General features: G+C 38.6%; 1 protein-coding gene across 8 annotated transcripts in view; it reads right to left on the bottom strand.

Moving 5' to 3' along the window:
* The window catches only part of OSBPL9 (oxysterol binding protein like 9), a 161,602-nt gene that overhangs the window by 9,875 nt on the left and 131,294 nt on the right, over positions 1-20,433 (bottom strand). For all 8 annotated transcript variants that reach the window (XM_077844936.1, XM_077844935.1, XM_077844932.1 and 5 more), the window contains 5 exons: positions 19,636-19,726; positions 17,872-17,976; positions 11,918-12,077; positions 4,679-4,791; positions 4,432-4,550 (listed from right to left, as the gene is read on the bottom strand). In XM_077844936.1, the coding sequence (XP_077701062.1) occupies positions 4,432-4,550; positions 4,679-4,791; positions 11,918-12,077; positions 17,872-17,976; positions 19,636-19,726 (588 nt within the window). The remainder of the gene's footprint in view (positions 1-4,431; positions 4,551-4,678; positions 4,792-11,917; positions 12,078-17,871; positions 17,977-19,635; positions 19,727-20,433) is intronic.

The raw sequence follows: 20,433 nt of genomic DNA on the forward strand, positions 1-20,433 counted from the left end.
GTTCAGATGTCACTTTCCCTGCGCCATCTCCCTACAGCTCCCGAATCAGCATAACAATGACAAACCACATTCAGCAGCTACCCTGTGATGCCTGCTACCTGCAGGGGACTTAGACACACATCATGTTACTCAACTGTACAACAATCCTGTTCTGAAGAAATTATTATCCCTATTTTACAGTCAAGAAAAATGAAGCTCAGAGTGCGAAATTTTCTCACTGCTCCATAATGATGTGGAATTCAAACTGGGTCTGACACTAAGAGGTCTGTGCACTTTCTAATGCTGCTTTTCTACTACCATCAGTTTAATTAGGTAATTGATCTACTTACACATCTCTGTCCTCAAATAAATGATCTCCTAGAATGCAAGGACCACATGAATACTATTACACAGCAAGAAAATTTAGCATTAATTTAATGCTAATTAATGCTTTAAGTATTAAAAGAATAAAGGAAAGAATAAAGATGGGGGAATCCATGAACTCTCTCTACCATGGGGCTGAGCCCAGGAAGAAAAATGCAGAGGGGCTGGGAATGTAGCACAGGAAAAAGTATAAAGAGGAAACTGGGAAGAAGGAATGAAAAAGATCAGGAACAATCAATTATAAAAAGAGAAGAATTTCATTAGAGAATGAAAGAACAGTTTTTGAAATGTCTATCGGAATAGAAGTTATTCACTGTGGAGCACCAAAGTCAACAAAAATTCTCTTAAATTTAGTAATTACTGTATATCTGCTCTATTCAGGATCCTGTGTTAAATGTGGTGAAGGCAAAGGTAAACAGGAAAGAATACTACAAGTATTTAAATTTTAGGTGGAGTGTTGGGGCACCTGGGTGGCTTAATCAGTTAAGCGTCTGACTCTTGGTTTCACCTCAGGTCATCATCTCAGGACCAAGCCTTGCATCAGGTTCCGCACTCAGCAAAGAGCCTGCTTGAGGTTCTTTCCCTTTCCTCTCCCTCCGTTTTTGTCCCTCCTCCCTCTCTCCAAAGAAATAAATTAAATCTCAAAAAAAACCAACTTAGGTGGAATGTGACAAACATACAAGACGTTCAAAGCATCCTGGAAGTTCAGGAGAGGGAAAGATCATGCTCTGCTGGTGGACCAGAATGAGGGCAGAGCTGGGAAATGATTCACTGAGGTGGAACTAGAGAAAAGCGTTAGATAAGAGTATGACTGCAACAGAGGAGAAAACAGAAGAACAAGACATGGACATGGCAGGAAACAAGACATGGAGACAGGAACTCGTGTGTAACAGCGACTGACCCAGGGGCCACTGTGGCTGGGTATATAAAGATTATAGGAGATGCTGATGGGATGACACAGCTTAGAAAAGGGCACTACGGCTCTAACATTTAGAATGTTTATAATCCAACTCCAGAGTGTACATTTTAAGTAAACATTTTCTTATGTATGTTTCCATCTTATGTATGTTCATAATGTAAATCTGTTTAGACTGGTGGGTAAGCTTATGTGCTGACTTGGTGCAACCAATTTTTTACTACTCTTGAAGAAACTACAAACTGTCAAGTAAGAATGCTGAAGAACAAAACAGAAGTACCTTTTTTTTTGTTTTTTGATTGAGAAAGAGCGAGAGCGAACAAGCGAGAGCACACGAGCACACGAGAGCACGGGGTGGTGGGGGGGAGAGGCGGTGGGACAGGGAGAGAGAATCCCAAGCAGGCTCTACCCACAGTGCAAAGCTGGACACGGGCCTCAATTTCATGACCCTGAGATCATAATCTGAGCCAAAATCAAGAGTTGAACACTTAAAAGGACTAAACCACCCAGGCCCCCCAGGAATAAGTACTTTTAATACATAAATAGCTCTTGTAAATCAACAAGAAAAAGATTACTATTACCAACAGAAAAAAATGAAAAAATGAACAAAAGAACTGAACAGGTCATTCAAAAAGAAGAAATGGCCAAAACCCAAAATTTTATATGTAATCAGAAAAAAAAAAAAAAAGAAAGATTTTTTTCCTCTCTACTTAAAAAAATTCTTGAGAACTCTCATTAAACAGATCATCTTCAATGTTTCTAGCCCTTATACATGCCATTATGTCAAGTAACTGGAACAGGTCTAGGTTTTCTTCAACCTGGGTTCCAGTACTTACTTTGCCGCCACTTAGGTATGAGGCAGCCCTAGAAAATAACCTAAGTTTATGTAAAAGGAGAATAATTATATGTCCTGCTTATATCTTTCTTAGAACTATTTTGAAGACCAAGCAAGGTAAATGAGATGTGACTCTGTAGTATTTCCAAACAGTACAAAGTATTTGGGAAATAACTTTAGAAAGTATCTGAAGTGAAAAGATACATTTTATAAATAGGAGAATGAGATAAAAATTTATGACATTATTGCAATACTTTGGAATACATAATGGCATTGAGATTTCAGAATCTGTTGGCGATCACAGCCATCCACTTGTGCCAGTAAAGATTTCTAAAATAGCTAATTTTTAACATTTTTGGTTAGAAAAGAATTATGTCTTTCGTAATATAACAAGCACATACAATAGCTATGAACCAAATATAGATTATCTGGCGGAGAAAATTATGTGAGCCAAGGATTACACACTTGATTGTGGCAGACACTTTTGGTTGTCTGTGCACATTCCTGCTTCAACCTTTGTAACAGAATTCTGATTCTGCTCAGGTTGAGGCTATAGGTTGCCGTAAGAGTCACAGGGTCCTCCTGGATCTCAAGGGGGTGAATGCAGATTAATCTATTCCTATCATTTAACCTCCCTTTCTAGTGACTGGCTTAGGCGTGGGACATGCATAGCTCTGGCCAATGAGATTCAGCTGGAAGTCTGACGGGCCACTTCAGGAGAAGAATGTCCAACAACAACAACAACAAAATCCATGAAAAATTATTTTTCTGCCTCCTGACATTATTTGCCTAAGGATGGGAAGACTGGAAGTGTGACAGCCATTTTGCAATGACAAGGAGACAAGCCTGAGTGTGAAAGTCAACATGCTAAGGATGGAAGAACAAAGTGACAAAAGGAACCTAGCTTCTTTCTCACACAACTGATTGAATTAATCAATCCTAGAACCACTCTACTTCTAGCTTTCTCATTATAGGAGCTAATACACTTAGTACTGTTCAAGCTATCTTCTGAGGAGTCTTCCATTAGACCAAAACTGACCACAGTGGAAGATACAGAAAAGAAATATTTAGATGTCAACATCTAAAATTAAGCTCTAACAAACAAATTTGAAGTGAGAATTCTGACCTAGCAATTATGCAATCTAATGATCACGGAAAAAGTTCTGGGACAAACTCCTGCAAATATTCTCTTACCTAGAACATTCCTGGCAAGTATGTTGGATTCCACAAATTATTGCTGTTTCTGTTTTCATTTAGATTTGAGGTAAAAAGGTTTTATTACAGACACTTATTAGAAAGTATTATATATTAGTTTTTTCCTCAACAGCCCTCTAAATCCAAAACCAGAGTGAAGCCGACAGGTATCAAAGACTATCTAGCACTGGAGTTGATCTGGTCATAACAGAAGTGAGCATCCTAAATTTTATTAACTTTCTAAAGCCAGATAGAGCAACAATCTAAGTGACTGCAGCTCAAGTCTTTAAGATAAGAGCTGGCAGTAAAAAGACTGCAAATTTTGAAATCACAGATCATATCAGAATCTGTTTTGCCAGTCAAGTTACTCAGTCTCTATGAGTTTTAGTTTCCTCATCCATAAAATTTTAACAACACCTCTGCAGAGCTGTGGGGAGAATTAAGTGCAAGGATGAGGTTTCTAGCACAGTGGTAGGGAAATACAATAGGCACCTATATGCACTAGTCTCCTAAATTAACAGGGCATTCTGTTTAGAGAACCAAGTTTAAAATCAAATTAACATTTAAACTAAACTAATTGAGTGGCTCAAGGTTTGTCATACAATCTCCCATTTGCTACACGTTCCAATCCTTAACAGCCCTGGGAGGTGGACACTGTATGTCCATCTTGCATAAGAAACGCAAAGATCAGAGAGGAAGAGACGTGCTCAAGGTCACATGGTTTGGTGATAGCAGAGGCAGGATGCAAACACAGGTCCTCTAACTTCAAGATCAGAACTCTGCTCATTTTGATTCTGGACAAACCACACTGCTTTAGGTTTTATCCAAACTACTAATCAGGCCCAACATTATTAATTAATTCATAATATAAGACCCCAGTAAGACCCAAATCTTACTTAATTCATATTATCCACATATACTATTTCTATGAATTCTAGCTTCATGTATTTCACCCATTTGTAAAAATTCTCAGTTTACTCATCTACATATATACTAAACCACAAATGTATAAACGGAAGTTATGTCATTACGCTACATTTTCAAGCCACATTCACTACACAATCACCGAGAACCCGCACATACACAGTAAGACTTAACAGCAAATGCCAAATTTGTTTCTTACCTTAGTCAGATCCATTCCAAGCCTAACCTGTGACAAGAGATGCATGATAACACTTTTGTGCTCTTCTACTGATCCTGCCTCCCCTTCATCATCTCTATCATCATGTGAGTCAAAAAGGTCTAAAATAAAACAGATCTGCTTAGACTGGTGTTAAGTCAGACCAACCTGTGATGCTACCAGTGTCACAAATCTTTTTTTCAAACAAATATTTTTAGGAAAAAGAGTCAAATTCTCCAATGTCACTTACCAGCTTCACTTGTTCCATTGGACATGGAGGAATTAAGCGACTCTGTGGTATCTGGGCGCTTCAGACTATTTCCTGAGCTGCTGTGTGTCAAGACTGAGGCAGATCCGGATGAACTGAAAAACCAGTAATCACCTTCTTAAGCAACTGAGAGTCAGAGTAAGGCATTAACCTACAAGGCTATCTGAAACCAATACAGGCCGATCAATGACAGTGAGCTGGTCACACATACACAGTTCCGAACCCTTCTTCTGAGATTGGAAACTGTAAAGTGTGAGAACTAGGTTTCCTGTCTCGTGCTTTACGAGACTTTTTTTGCATAGTGTGTGCTCAACCAAATCATGCTAAAAGGTCATCAAATATTAGTAAGATTTTTGCTTCTGCATCTAAGTTTAAAGCTAGAGTTCATTTTCTTGTCACGTTACTTTACAGAAAAATATAGTTCTCTGCAACAATTTCTAGAACCTCAAAAATTGCCAAGTCTGTCATACTTAGTCTCAGAAGATGTTTTCTCTGTATTTTTGAGATCCTTTGATAAAAGCCCACACTGGTATTTAACAGTATTTCCAGTCACTTAAAAACTGTATTTGAAATAACAAAATACAAAAGCACGGTATTTTTTACAAGCAAATTTATGGTAACTGAAATTATGAGCTGGTTAAAATATTAATAGGGTCTAAACAAAGTTTCCTCTATTATTATACTTATAACTGTAACTTATCCAGAATTAGTTGTATATTAATAAAATAATCAAAGTCATATAATTTACTTATTAAATATAAAAAGAAACCAAATTTTTCATACTGCAGATATTATATATAAAATAGTATACACATGACCAGTTTTTTGTTACAGATTTATGGATGCAAAGCATATTATATATTCTAATTTAAACACAGTTTGCCCTAATTACTTACCTTTTGATTTATTTAATAAACTTCATTTTTAGAGCAGTTTTTCACAGCAAAACTGAGTAGAAACTACAGAATTCCTATGTGCTCCTTTCCGCAAACATGCCCAACTTCCCTCCCATATTATCAACATCCCACCCCAGAGTGTGCTCACTTGTAATAACTAATGAACCTACACTGGTACATCATTCTCTGACTTGATGTCCACAGTTCACATTAGGGTTCACTCTTGGTGGTACAACAGTCTATGAATTTTGATAAATGTAGAGAAGTATACATCATTATAGTATTGTATAGCTGCACTACCCAAACAATCCTCTGTGCTCTGCCTACGTTAGAACATTCTAATATTACAGTATTAGAACAATGTGTATTCTAATTTAAACGTAGTTTGTCCTAGTTACTTACTTTCTTTGATCTATTTTTCAAAAATCCTTAGGTAACTAAATACTGCTTCTTTGATAATTTAGTAGTATACATCACAAGGTACTGGAACTAATGTCTACCTCACAGCTTTGAGAGCCAATGGAAAATATGAGTAAAAGACCTAGGTAAGAGAAATCAAATTAAATAAATCATTAAATAAAAGAGCTGCATGAAAGTTATTTTCAAAATGTTTTGTGGCTCTTTGATACATCATCAAAATAGAATCAATATTTTATTTTTTTAAGATAGATTTATTTATTTATTTATTTATTTATTATTTATTTATTTATTTATTTGAGACAGAAAGAGGCAGAGACACAGGCAGAGGGAGAAGCAGGCTCCACGCAGGGAGCCCGATGTGGGACCTGATCCCAGGTCTCCAGGATCATGCCCCTGGCTGTAGGCAGATGCTAAACCGCTGAGCCACCCAGGGATCCCCTAGAATCAATATTTTAAATCAATAGATCAAAAACCCCAAATCCTTTCAAATATGTATCTTATTTTATATACAATTCTAAAGGTTAGATCTATGCTGTGCTTTTCTTTTTTACTCAGGTAAGAAACCATGTCTGGGCCAAATGAAATGCTCAAAATCTCTCAAAATGAAAAAAAAAAAAAAGGGATCCTCATTTCTCCATAATTTATTGCAATCGGGACCAAAAAATTTAAAGAATTTAATTAAAAAATAAGAGCAACATTGATAAGAATAATACGCTTACAGGAAAGCTTTATCTGCAACAGGCTAACCTGTATAGTATGTAATCATATCATAAATAAACTAAACCAAAAAATGTGAAGTGCTGAGCTGAATTACAGTAACAGAATCCAAAGTCTTACTGAGCCCCTTGGTAAGAGCCAAACACTGTGTTTTCATCTCCATAACAATCTAAGCTCCCTAAAAACCCTACACAGTATTATTCTCTTCACACATGGATGCTCAGCTCAGATACTCAGTGACTGGCCTCAGCGGCTGGTAAGTACTGGAGCAATTTCAAATCCATGTCTGGCTCCAAAGCACAAGTTCTTTCCAACACGGACTTTCATCTAGTTTATAACCGTGTACAGCCACACTGCTCACTAACAGTTCACATTGAAGCTGCCATTGCTACAGGTCTTCGGAAAGTGCATAGTGAAAGACTTAAGTTTTCCAGTTCTCTTTCTACAGAGACAGAAAAACAGTAGACAGAAACTTGAGCTGTGAGTCCGAAAATAAGTAGTAGCAGCCGATGACCAGCAGGTGTCACAGGCTCAATGCCCAGCAAGGTCAGGCAGAGAACATAAATACGTGAACTGGGCTAGGTAGTAAGGAATACAGCCCCGGGGTCAACACACTCCATTTGAATGGACTTAAGCCCATTTAAAAAAACAACACCCTGCCCCCAAATCAACAAACACCTTGATGGCCAAATAAACCATCTGCAGTCCCTACCAGTTTGGGAATCCAGATTAGGGCATACAAGGAGAACATAAAACTGAGGGGAAAAAAGGAATCCAATGGGTTAGCAGGACATAGAATTTAACCCTGGATCCTTTCAAATGGGAGGTTCATCAACTGTGTATTTGTCATGGGATGGGTACCAGGAAAGCCCAGAGAAGGAAGCTTATAATAGAAGGAGAAAAGAAAAAAGCCTATGAGCCTATAGGTGACTTTGTAGACATGCCCGTTACAGGTACAGTAATAAAATTTTCTATTTTATAAAAATTTCAGGAGAACCCCTTGAAACTGGGGCCAGACTCTGATGTTAAAAAGAAGCTAACTAGGGATCCCTGGGTGGCTCAGGGGTTTAGCGCCTGCCTTCGGCCCAGGGCATGGTCCTGGAGTTCTGGGATCGAGTCCCACATTGGGCTTCCTGCATGGAGCCTGCTTCTCTCTCTGCCTCTCTCTCTGTGTGTCTCTCATGAATAAATAAATAGGGAAAGAAAGAAAGAAAGAAAGAAAGAAAGAAAGAAAGAAAGAAAGAAAGAAAGAAAGGAAGGAAGGAAGGAAGGAAGGAAGGAAGGAAGGAAGGAAGGAAGGAAGGAAGGAAGGAAGGAAGGAAGGAAGAAAGAAAAAAGAAAAGAAAAGAATGAAGAGAAAGAAAGAAAGAAAAGAAAAAGAAAGAAAGAAAGAAGAAAAAAAAAAAAAAAGAAGCAGCAGCTAACCAGATACTACAAGCTCTCCTGTATACAGTTATATGCTTCTGGACGATAGAGGACTCTGTTTTGATATTCAGTTGTAACTTTAAGTACAACTGAATATCAAAACAGAGTCCTCTAGTTCAATGTGAGATACTATCCTTAATTCCATTCAAAGGAAACTTGCTTGGAAACATCAAAAATCAAAAATAAGCTTTACTTTGGATTCCAAATGCTTATTTCCTTTTAACCCCACTGTCATAAAAAAAACAATTTACAAAATTAAATTGAAATTCGTGGGGTACCTCGGTGGCTCAGTGGTTGAGCATCTGTCTTGGCTCAAGTCATGATCTCGGGGTCCTGGGATCAAGTCCCACATCGGACTCCCTGCAGGGAGCCCCCTTCTCCCTCTGCCTGTGTCTCTGCCTCTCTCTCGGAGTCTCTTATGAATAAACAAAATCCTTAAAAAATAAATAAAGTGCTATTTCTATTAGCAAACTGCTAATAACAGTTTCTCAATAGTTTATTTTCCCACATATATCATTAAGAAACCAAGATGCTAAACCAAGCCTTTGGGCTAAACTGGTCTTGAATTGTGGGTTCAAATTCCTCTTCCTTTAGTCTCCTGTCTTAACAGATACTGTATCACACCCAAGTCACAGATATTTCATTCTCCCCCCACATTCAAAAACTAAATTTGATCCACTAAGACACAAAACTTCCTGAACCAGTCATTATTCTCCTTACAAGTTTTGAGATTTTGAGCAGTTATGATCCATATATAGGAATACTATATTTCTCAGTTCATGTGTACGCTTAAGAAAACTAGAGTCCCACACAGTATTTCTCACTAAAAGAAACCAAGATTTGAGGCCTAAGGACTAGGTGGCTGATGGTACGGGGCTTACAAACTCACATAAAATCATTCCCAAATTTGCATTGTCGTACAAAGCAAACTCCAAGCTATAACAATATACCAACTCCTGAAAAAGCAGCAGAGTTGGAAAAAATACCCAACAAAAATTAAGCCAACTATCTCTACAACACAGTAACATTAAAGCAAATAAACATTAATTTACTTTCTATATATTTGAGTGATTACATGCCAAATACTTTATTAAGCACTTGAGTGACATTATTCTTTTTTTTAAGTTCTTTTTTTTAAGATTTTATTTATTTATTCATGAGAGAGAAAGAGAGAGAGAGAGAGAGAGGCAGAGACACAGGCGAGAGGGAGAAGCAGGCTCCATGCAGGGAGCCTGACGTGGGACACGGATTTAGGTGATCTAACAGAAATGGAGGAGGGGAAGGAAAAAATCAAGGACATGAAGCAGGTCCTCTGGAATGAAGTGGTTTCTGTGATGTCAGAGCCTCCAGAGGTGAAGTCCACAGAAGATGAGGACGGGGTTTATGAAGAGTCCCCAAAACAGGAGGGCAAGGAGGAAGACAGCAAAGATGAGAGCACTGATGATGCTTGTCCCGAAGCTTCAGAGGGAAGCAAACCCCTCAAGCTTTCTGAGAGCAAAAAGGTAACCACGGTCAAAGGCTGGATTGAGTGGGAAGTGGGCTCTGGGCTCCCTCAGGTGCCCTTGTGTGGAGGGGTGACCCAGCCTGAGGATGGACGTCTGTAGGAGCAGAGGCCAGCCAAGGCCTGAGGCGCAGCACTTGGGGAGAGTGCAGATGGAGCCTGAAGTGGTGGAGGTGGGCTCTCCACGAGAGATGGTGGGCTCAGGCCCACGTGCTGTGGACCTATGGCTCAGAGATCTCCTTTCCTGGGAAGCGGGGTGGGGCTGTTGCCATCCTACCTCCTCTCACTTGGGTGGTAGCCCTTGTTCCTCACGTCAGGAGGGCTCTTCACCCCTCACCTGGCGCTGCGCTGAGGATAGGACAATGTGAGGCCTGCTTCAGGCCCTCAGCCTGCATTAGTGGCTTGGTCCTGCTTCCTTGAGGTGCCCTGTTGGGTTGACCTTTGTCGTTGCTGTCAGGGGTGTGGGGAGGCTGCTGTGCCTTACAGGTTCTGTGTATTACAGGGCAGCAGGATGGGGGCTGGTCAGAACTCGATCCTGGGTCTTCAAGATCAGGCCCCGCGCTGAAGGCGGAGCTAAACCTCTGAGCCACCAGGGCTGCCCCATGACATTATTCTCATTTAAATGTTCACAATGACTCCTTGAAGTAGAAACCATTGTTATCCTCATTTTACAAATGAGGAAACTGAATATTACATAGGCTAAATAACTTGACCAAGATCACCCACCATTGTTTCTTTTTAAATTTTTTTTTTAAAGATTTTATTTATTTATTCATAGAGTCAGAGAGAGAGAGGCAGAGACACAGGCAGAGGGAGAAGCAGGCATCATACAGAGCCTGATGTGGGACTCGATCCAGGGTCTCCAGGATCACGTCCTGTGCTGCAGGCGGCGCTAAATCGCTGCGCCACTGGGGCTGCCCTTTAAAAATTTTTTAAAGTAATTTCTACATCCATTCGAGTGGGGCTTGAACTCAAAGCCCAGAGGATCTAGTTGCATGCTCTACCAACTGAGCCAGCCAAGTACCCCAAGACACACACCTTTGAAGCAAACCAGATTCAGAACCTATTCTTTCCGAAAAAATCCAAAAGCTTAACCACACCAACACCTACACCAGTAGGGTGTATTTTGCTTATCAGCTCTCGTGTCAATGACTTCACACATATAAAGCCTTGTCTGTGCATAGAACACACCTAGCTTTTTCAATAGTGTAAAACAGGTCTAATATTTTTGAATGAAGGAAAACCTATTATTGGTATCTATCAAAATCTGCTTGCTTAGTATCTCTGGAATCTACACGCTTCCCTCATTCCTGTGCAATTACCATAGCTAAGTCTAATCAACATTTCTCAATTTACTACCTGGTTTAGGCTGATCTCCTTACCTGTAACACAGCTCCACTTCATTCAAATCTACATACCTAGGCAAATCTATTTTTCTAAAACGCAGACCTGACCAGCAACTGCTAATTTTTGTCAGAAAATGTTCAAAATTCATAAAAGGCTAGAATCTTAGATGACCTGCCCGTCAACCCCTTCTGTATCTTTTTTTTTTTAACAACTTATGCTACTGCCAAACTTAACAACTTACAGATCCCCCAAAGAAACCCAACTCCCCACCCTTTGCCTATAGGCCTGCCTTAATAAGGTTCTAACTTCAAGAAAACATTTCCACTTCTCCCTCCTTACCACCATGTTCCTTCTCCTTACTCATATTCTTACTTAGGATCACACCCCCTCCCTCCTCTGTGAATCCTTCCCTCACTTCTAAGGACTCCAAAATACTCCCATGGCTTTCTGGGCTTAGCCTGTATGCCATTGGATTATTAATGTCTGTTTGTTCTCCCAATAAACAGCAAGTTCCCTGAAGGCAGAAACTGGGTCTTTTTTCACCTCTGGATCATTCCTCCACTAGTATAATGCCTAGCTTACAGGTGTTATCTCCACTCTAATATAAAACAAATATTGGTGCCCTCTTACTTGTACAATACTTCCTAGCTTTCTTGCTTACTTGAACCTCTGCTAATTTTAGCGCTACAGAAATAATGCCAGGAGTTCAATGAACAATACTGGCATATTACTTTAGCTGATGCTAACTTACTCTATTTGAATGAAGTCAAAAGTAAAATCACAATTCTCATAGAACTGGATTTGCTCAGTAAGTCAATCACAAAAGACGCTTAACGAGTGCATCATTCACACCAGTCTCAAAATCAGATTTTTAAAATCAAGAGCCATTTAAATACACAGAGTTCATTTACTTACTCTATTAAGCGCTTTGGGGATGAGCCACTTTGGTGGAATTCATCAGCATCATAGAATTCATCTTCACTGCTAGAATAAGAGAACTCAGGGACAGTGTTTGGAGACAAGTTGACATGGCTTGGAGAAGTCAAACTGCTACTAGGTGGTGAGTGCCCACTGCCTAGGAAATGAAAATACCTTAAATTAAGAGACAATGTTGGTAATAAAGGGGAAAAAATTCATGGAGATGGGGTCAAAACAGACTTTTCTAAAATCAAGAAAAATTAAGTTGGTAGAAGTCTTTACACCCTTTGTAAAGAAAATCAACATTTAAACTAGACATAGAAAAAGGCAAATCATGTCATAGAATGGGACACAGACTTTTAAATGAAGAACTGATATGTTCCCATTCTATAATGATCTATAATTAGAAAGGGAACTCTTTTGATTATAATCACAGTGTTTGAGTGCTGGGGTCAAAAGTCCCACAACAAATACAGTATCAGGGGAAAGCCGGGATTCCTATTTTATACTGTAGGATCCAGATATTTTAAAAATGCAGTAGCGACACATTGAGAATGCACAATGGAAAGAATATCAAAGACCACATGAATGTTAAAATATTGCCCAGGATATCACATCACACATTCACATTAGTCATTATGTTTCAGCTGTCACATTAAAACACGAAAGCACCACACATATGCCAAACTCCTTTTCTACCTAAATTAAAGTCAGGTGTCTGGGGCTCAGGAGCAGAGGAAAACAGAGGTCTACCACGGGAAGAATGTGGAAAAGGAAAGAAGCAGGAAGAACATGTTTCTGTACCTAAGTAGTCTAAGGAAACTGAAATGAACAGAGAGAGCCACAGAAAGAAGACTACTAGCTAATCTCTGTGATCATGATCCATGGTCTAGTAACAAAATAAAACAATAAAAGTATCAAACAATGGGACACCTGGGTGGCCCAGCGGTTGAGCGTCTGCTTTTGGCCCAGGGCTTGATCCCGGAATCCGGGATCGGGTCCCACATCAGACTTCCCGCAGGGAGTCTGCTTCTCCCTCAGCCTATGTCTCTGCCTTTCTATCCAGCTGTGTCTCTCAAGAATTAAAAAAAAAAAAGAAAAGAACAAAGTATCAAACAATGGAAGACTACTGAGAGTAATTCAACAAGAATTTACAGAGCATCTACAACTCTCAAGCAATTTGAGCTTAACTCCTACAGATGCCTGGCAGAGGTTAGATTTAATTAGGTCAATGCTGACAGTCTAAAAGCCAAGGCCATAGTCCTAGAAGTTGAGAAACAGCAGCAATAAAAATGAATCCTAGAGGGGTGCCTGGGTGGCTCAGTTGATTGAGCGTCCACCTTGAGCTCAGGTCATGATCCTAGGACCTGGGATCAAGTCCCACATCAAGGCTGTCTGCTCAGCTGGCAGTCTGCTTCTCCTTCGGCCCCTCCTCCCCATTTGTGATTTCTCTCACACGTACATATATGCATGCATAAATAAAATCTTTAAAAGAAAAACAAAAACGAGGAACGTCTGGGTGGCTCAGTGGTTGAGCGTCTGCCTTTGGCTCAGGTTGTGATCCCAGGGTCCTGGGATCGAGTCCTGCAACAGGCTCCTCACAGGGAGCCTGCTTCTGTCTACCTATGTCTCTACCTCTCTCTCTCTCTCTCATGAATACATTTTTTAAAATAATTTTTAAAATTTGAAAAACAAATCCAGAGTCACCCATGGATTTTTAGCCCACCCTTGTGTCTATGGTTCAATAATTAGAGAAAAAGCACATCCACCTGCCACATTTAGTTGCCTAGTTCACAAAGATATTTTAAAAACATAACAGAAAAAGTCTGCCACCAAAAAAGGTAATCTTACTGTGGAAATTCCAAAAATAGTTCATCTTAGCAAATGACTCTAAATTCCTCCCCCGCCCCTTGGCCCCCTGCAATAGTGGCAGTAAGATGGGAAAGAGGCTTTCTCTTGCTGAAACAGGTATTTTAAGAAAGCCTCCAAACCATCCAGGAATCAAAAATGAAAAGTAACATGCAAACACTCCAGGTGATCACACAACTGAAAATCTGTCCAAAAAGAAAATGTGTTTGGGAATTGCAAACAAAAGAATTGAGTTATCCTTTTTTTTTTTTTTGAGTTATCCTTATAAGAACAAACAATATTATTTTTCTCAGTTGTTACCTTATTTCTTTTTTATATTAGAAAGTTAAAAGTGAAGATGATGAAATTAGGTTGAAAAATTAAGACATAAATCATATGTTAATTTCATTTCTAAAACGTCTTTAAATTTACCTACTCAAAAATGCTGTATTTAAAAAATCTGAAATAATTTATATTCTAAATTACTTATTATAATTATCCTAGGGATCCCTGGGTGGCGCAGCGGTTTAGCGCCTGCCTTTGGCCCAGGGCGCGGTCCTGGATATCCGGGATCGAATCCCACATCAGGCTCCCGGTGCATGGAGCCTGCTTCTCCCTCTGCCTGTGTCTCTGCCTCTCTCTCTCTCTCACTGTGTGCCTATCATAAATAAATAAAAGTTTAAAAAATATATATAATTATCCTAAATGTACACAGAAAGAGGGCTCACTTTTTCAAAGTTTGTAACTAATTTTATGTATCTCCAAATAGACAATTTTGGCTGTGTTTCCAAACTGACATAATCCTTTTAGTAAAAAGTGAGAGATTTATACAATCTGAAAAGAAACCAGAATATCCTTTTTTTCTTTGAGAGAGAGAGAGAGAGAAAGAAAGAGGGAGAAGGATAGGGAGAGAGATAATCTTAAGCAAGCTCCACAGTCACTACATGAGCTCCATCTCAAGACCCTGAGGATCACGACTCGAGCTGAAATCAAGAGTTGGACGCTTAACCAACTGAGCCTCCAAGGTGCCCATGGAGTATCCTTTCTTAAAAAACAAAACACACACACACACACACACACACACACAAAACACAGGTACTGTTTTTAAAATGAACAAAAGGTGATACAAGTAATGAAATACAGAAAAAAAGTCAAACATTTCAGCCTTATTATGCAAATTGCTTATCAGCATGTTCCGAAGACCTTCAAATAAGAGCTATTTTTGCTTTCTTTCTAAATTCAGAAGCCCATGCTGTTTAATATTAAAGAAAAGTAATATTTTTCTTATGTAAAGTAACAGCATCAGCATCTTTACCAACTCAAATTTCAAAATGGGCTAATGTCACAAGGTAATTTTTCATTATTACAGAGGGAAAGTCTTGTCCAAGAAGTAAATCTGTGGAGGAACAAACAGGGGCTTATCTCCTACTTCCCCAAGGTATAATAGGGACAAAAGCACTAAATTCTCCTTTGAATTTGGTTCAACAGGTATCTCAATGAAAACTAATCAGTATCTAATACAAACACTGATAGCATCCCTGTAAATTACAGAAAAAATAAAGATCATAAGTCTAAATAAACAGAATAAAATTAAGATGAAGTATTTCTTTTTGCTTATGACAAAAAATATGAAAGAATGATAAATCTAACCTTAAAAAATATATATGTGCCAAAAGTGGCTGTACAAGGATATTCACTGAAGTACTGCTTGTAATAGGAAAATACAGGAAACAACCTAAATGTCTATAAGCAGAGAAACAAAAAAACAAAACAAAACAAAACAAACAAAAAAAAGCAGAGAAACAGGTCATATGTGCACTGGCAGCCACAAAAAGAACACTGTAGACCTAATGGTATAAACACAGAAAGCAGTCTAAATGTTCTGTTAAATGCAAAAAGAAAAACATAGAAACACATGATGTCACTCAGGTTAAAACAATAAGAATACACAATATATTTTCACAAAACTGGAACGAATAATTCTAAAATTTGTAGAGAACCACAGAAAACCCCAAATAGCCAAAGCAGTCCTGGGAAAGAAGAATAAAGTGGAATACCTCCACTTACATTACAATATCAGATTTCAATATATACTACAAAGCTGTAGTGATCAAAACAGTATGGTACTGGCACAAAAACAGACATACAGATCAGTGGAACAGAATAGAGATCCCCAAAATGGATCCATGATTATGGAGTCAATTATTCCATGACAAAAGAGGCAAGAACATACACAATGGGTAAAAGACAGTCTCTTCAATAAATGGTGCCGGGAAAACTGGACAGCTGCATGCAAAAAGAATAAAATCGGACCACTGACTAATACTATACACAAAAATACACTCAAAAATGAATTGAAGACCTAAATGTGAGACTTTCAAGCATAAAAATCCTAGGAGAGAGAACAGGCAGGAATTTCTCTGACATTGGCTGCAGCACATTTTTTCTAGATAAGTCTCCTGAGGAAAGGCAAACAAAAGCAAAAATAAACTATTGGGACTACATCAAAAAAAAAACCTCTTTTGCACAGTGAAGGAAACTATTGACAAAACAAAAAGACACTGTACTGACTAGGAGAAGATATTTGCAAATGACGTATCTAATAAGGGGTTAATATCCAAAAATATAAAGAACTTACACGACTCAATACCAAAGGAACAAATAATCTGATTTAAAAAGGGGCAGAGGACTAACATTTTTCCAAAGAAGTCATACAGATGGTCAACAAACATCTCTCATGAGTCAGTGAAATGCAAATCAAAACCACAATGAGATTTCACCTTATACCAGACAGAATGGCAAGTAGTAACAAGTCAAAATGACAAGTGATAACAAGTGCTGGAAACACTAATCCAAAAGATACACACACCTCTATACCTACTGCAGCATTATGTACAATAGCCAAGATATGGAAGCAACCTAAGGGTCCATCAACAGGTGAAAAAAGAAAGATGTGGTGTGTATACACACAGAGAGAATATTACAGAGTTATAAAAAAGGATGAGATTGTGCCATTTGAGACAACATGGATGAACCTAGAGGGTTATTATGCTAAATGAAATAAGTCTAACTAAGATAAATACCACATGATTCCACTCATAAGTGGGGGAAAAAACCCAACACCCCCCACAAATAAACAAACAAAAGGCAGAATCAGACATATAATACAGACAACAAAATGATGGTTGCCAGACAGGAGACAGGTGGAGGGTTGAGCAAAACAGATGAAAGGGAGAGGGAAATACAGAATTCCAGTTATGGATTGAATAAGTCACAGGAATAAAAGGCATAGCATAGGGAATGCAGTCAATAATACTGTAACAGGGACAGAGACGTAACAGGACAGATGGTAGCAACACACTTGGGAGAACATAGCATAATATATACACTTGTCAAATCACTAAGTTGTCACATGAAACTAATGTCACATTGCTAACTATATATATATACTCAAGAAAAGACTTGGGGGACACCTGGGTGGCTCAGTTGGGTTAAGCAGCTGCTTTCTGCTCAGGTCATGATCCCAGGGTCCTGAGACTGAGCCTCACTGTGGGCTCCCTGCTCATCAGGGAGTCTGCTTCTCTTTCTGCCCCTCCTCCTGCTCGTGCTCTCTTTCTCAAATAAATAAATAAATAAATAAATAAATAAACAAACAAAATCTTTAAAATAAGTGAAGTTTTTAAGTAAAAAAAAAAAACAATATAGGTATATACGTACATATGTACATGAAAATACATGTAAACACATGCAAATGAGAGGGAAAATAAAGGAGACTTTCAGCTTTGTTCTCTACACTTTTGTACTGATTTCTTTACAATAATAAAGTATACAGGTCTGACTCAAGCAAAATTCTTTAAAAAGCCAATAAGATCTTAAAATAAATCTTTTCCTAAGGTAAACAATATTCTGCAATATTTTATTTAAAATGTAATTATTACTAGAGCTTCTGGCTCTATCCACAAAGTATAGAACTGTAATGGTAAAATTATGGTATCTCCATCACAAATATACAACACATTTCACCCTTTTTTCCATCAGTCATCACACACAAATCTTAAATGTTAATGAGTTATGAGAATTAAAGAAATTACACAAATCTGTACCTGTACTATTGGGTGTTGGAGTCTGATGATGTCCCAAGGTAGCTAAGACAGGTCCAACTGGTAGGGAGGATGGGCGTTGCTCTGACTTACACAACTGAGCAGGTTCTAGAAGATTTGAACATACAAAAGAAGTTAAGAGAAAAAGCCAAATACATGCGTGTTAACTGCAATTGTATGGAATTCAAAATTCTAAAGATCAGTAATTTTTGAAACTGTCTTCCATTAAGTCAGTCAAGTTCCATGCTACTCCTTCCTGACCTTCCATCCCCTTTAAACTCAATGGTGATATGCTACCAGGTAGTAAGACATTAGGCAGGATATCAAGAGACTAATCGGGATCCCTGGGTGGCGCTGCGGTTTAGCGCCTACCTTTGGCCCAGGGTGCGATCCTGGAGACCCGGGATCGAATCCCACATCGGGCTCCCGGTGCATGGAGCCTGCTTCTCCCTCTGCCTATGTCTCTGCCTCTCTCTCTCTGTGTAACTATCATTAATTAATAAATAAATAAATAAATAAATAAATAAATAAATAAATAAATAAATAAGACTAATCACAGCAGCCAAAATCTCAATAAAAATACTCTATAAAATTAGTAAACACGGGGGGGAGGGGTGGGGGGGCTCAGCGATTTAGCGCCACCTTCAGCCCATGGCACTATCCTGGAGACCCAGCATCGAGTACCACGTCGGGCTCCCTGCATGTAGTCTGCTTCTCCCTCTGCCTGTGTCTCTGCCTCCCTCTCTTTCTCGGTCTCTCATGAATAAAATCTTTGAAAAAAAAAATCAGCAAACACTTCTGATGATAAAGTCTTTCTAAGCATCAAACCACATAAAATCATTTTAAAATAGGGTACATGGGGCGCCAGGGTGGCTTAGGCAGTTGAGTGGCTGACTCAATGTCGGCTCAGGTCTGGTCTCAGGGTCGTGGGATTGAGCCCTGCATAAGGCTCTGCACTCAGCAGGGAGTCTGCCTGAGATTCTTTCCCTCTCCCGCTCGTACACACATGCGCGTGCGCACGCTCTCTCTAAATAAATAAATCTAAAGAAATAAAATAAAATAGGGCAGTAGTACTTCTTTAGCCCCACAAAACATTAAGCTCATTTTCTTAATGAATCCAAATTCACAAAAGGATTTCATGTACTTTTACATATTTTTAAAGGCATTTTTTCATTACAATTTCTGACTTAACCACATCATTGAAAAAACAGAGATGCTGGATACAACAAAAGGTAAGAAGAACTGGTTACATGGGTATTGTCCCTAAGCCTTCATTTGCTAGTTAAAATACTATTGATCACTCTATACTTAAAAATACACGTCTATCTAATAGGCAGGCATCACAAATGTCATCCTGTCCTTCTATTACCTTAGAGTCCACCATGAAGAAACCATTTGTATTCTTCATAGTTATAAAAAATACCCCAAAATATAAAGTTCCCGGATCACCTTCAAGTAGACCAAGGTAGATTAAGCTTTCCTTCGTAGCACAAATGCTGGGTCATACGATTGTGTCCCACCAGCTAATTCAAGTATTAGTTTTCCTTCCATATCACTTTGAAAATCAAAAGTTATTTCACTGCATTTAAAAAAACCTCAATACCAAAAATATTATCACCTTTTCCTAATTCATTTTTTGCTGTACCACTTTGTGACTTCTTTTACTTATTAAAAAACAAAAACAAGCCCTTCAAGATTACTATGACAGCTGTACAAATTAAGCTTTTTCTAATCAATTAATCTGAAATATTTTTGCAAATACCATACCTGGAGGTAAGACAGTCTGGGTGGGCATTGTGTTGATCACAGGTTCCAAGGGACTAGGTTGATATATTGCATCTACAGGATTAATAGTACTCTGAGATAAAGAAACACAGTATAGTTATTTTTAATTAAATGCCCTTTCAGCGCTGACCCTCCCAAATGTATGAAATGCCCACATTTCTGACAGCAAAGTCCTTAGGGTAGCTATATAGATAAGCGGATCAAAATGGAAAGAGGAAATAAAACACCTCTATGATACAGAAGTCTAAGAGTTTCTATTAAAAAAAAAAAAAAAAAAAAAAAACCTCAGTAAGGAGGGATAGTGAAAGAATCTCTGTCATATAGGAAGGTAAAGCTAAAAGGAAAAACTTGTCAAGAGTTGTAAAACGGTGTGGGAAAATTTTAGGAAGCCAAAACAGTAACTTCTAGATTCAGTTTGGTGCTTGTCACTTAATTCTCAATTCACCACAAATACTGTTTCTCTATCAAAGACAGAGAGAAATGTTCTCTCTTGCTTTGCTATCTTTAAACATTACAACTCTACCTGGTGAATGTACTTGCACCACTAGGACTTTATCTTTCCACCTCATACCACTACCACCTTCTATTGTGTCACTGCACACACTGCATAGGTATCTAGTTTTACAGTCACTAAAGGCAAAGAGATATATCTTCTAACTGGGTGGTGCAGAGAAGATGGCTTTCTTTTGGAGGATTAAGAAGAAAAAAAATAAACATTGGGATCCCTGGATGACGCAGCGGTTTAGCGCCTGCCTTTGGCCCGGGGCGTGATCCTGGAGA

Source organism: Canis aureus, chromosome 13 (assembly GCF_053574225.1).
Source record: "Canis aureus isolate CA01 chromosome 13, VMU_Caureus_v.1.0, whole genome shotgun sequence".
Lineage (NCBI taxonomy): Eukaryota > Metazoa > Chordata > Mammalia > Carnivora > Canidae > Canis > Canis aureus.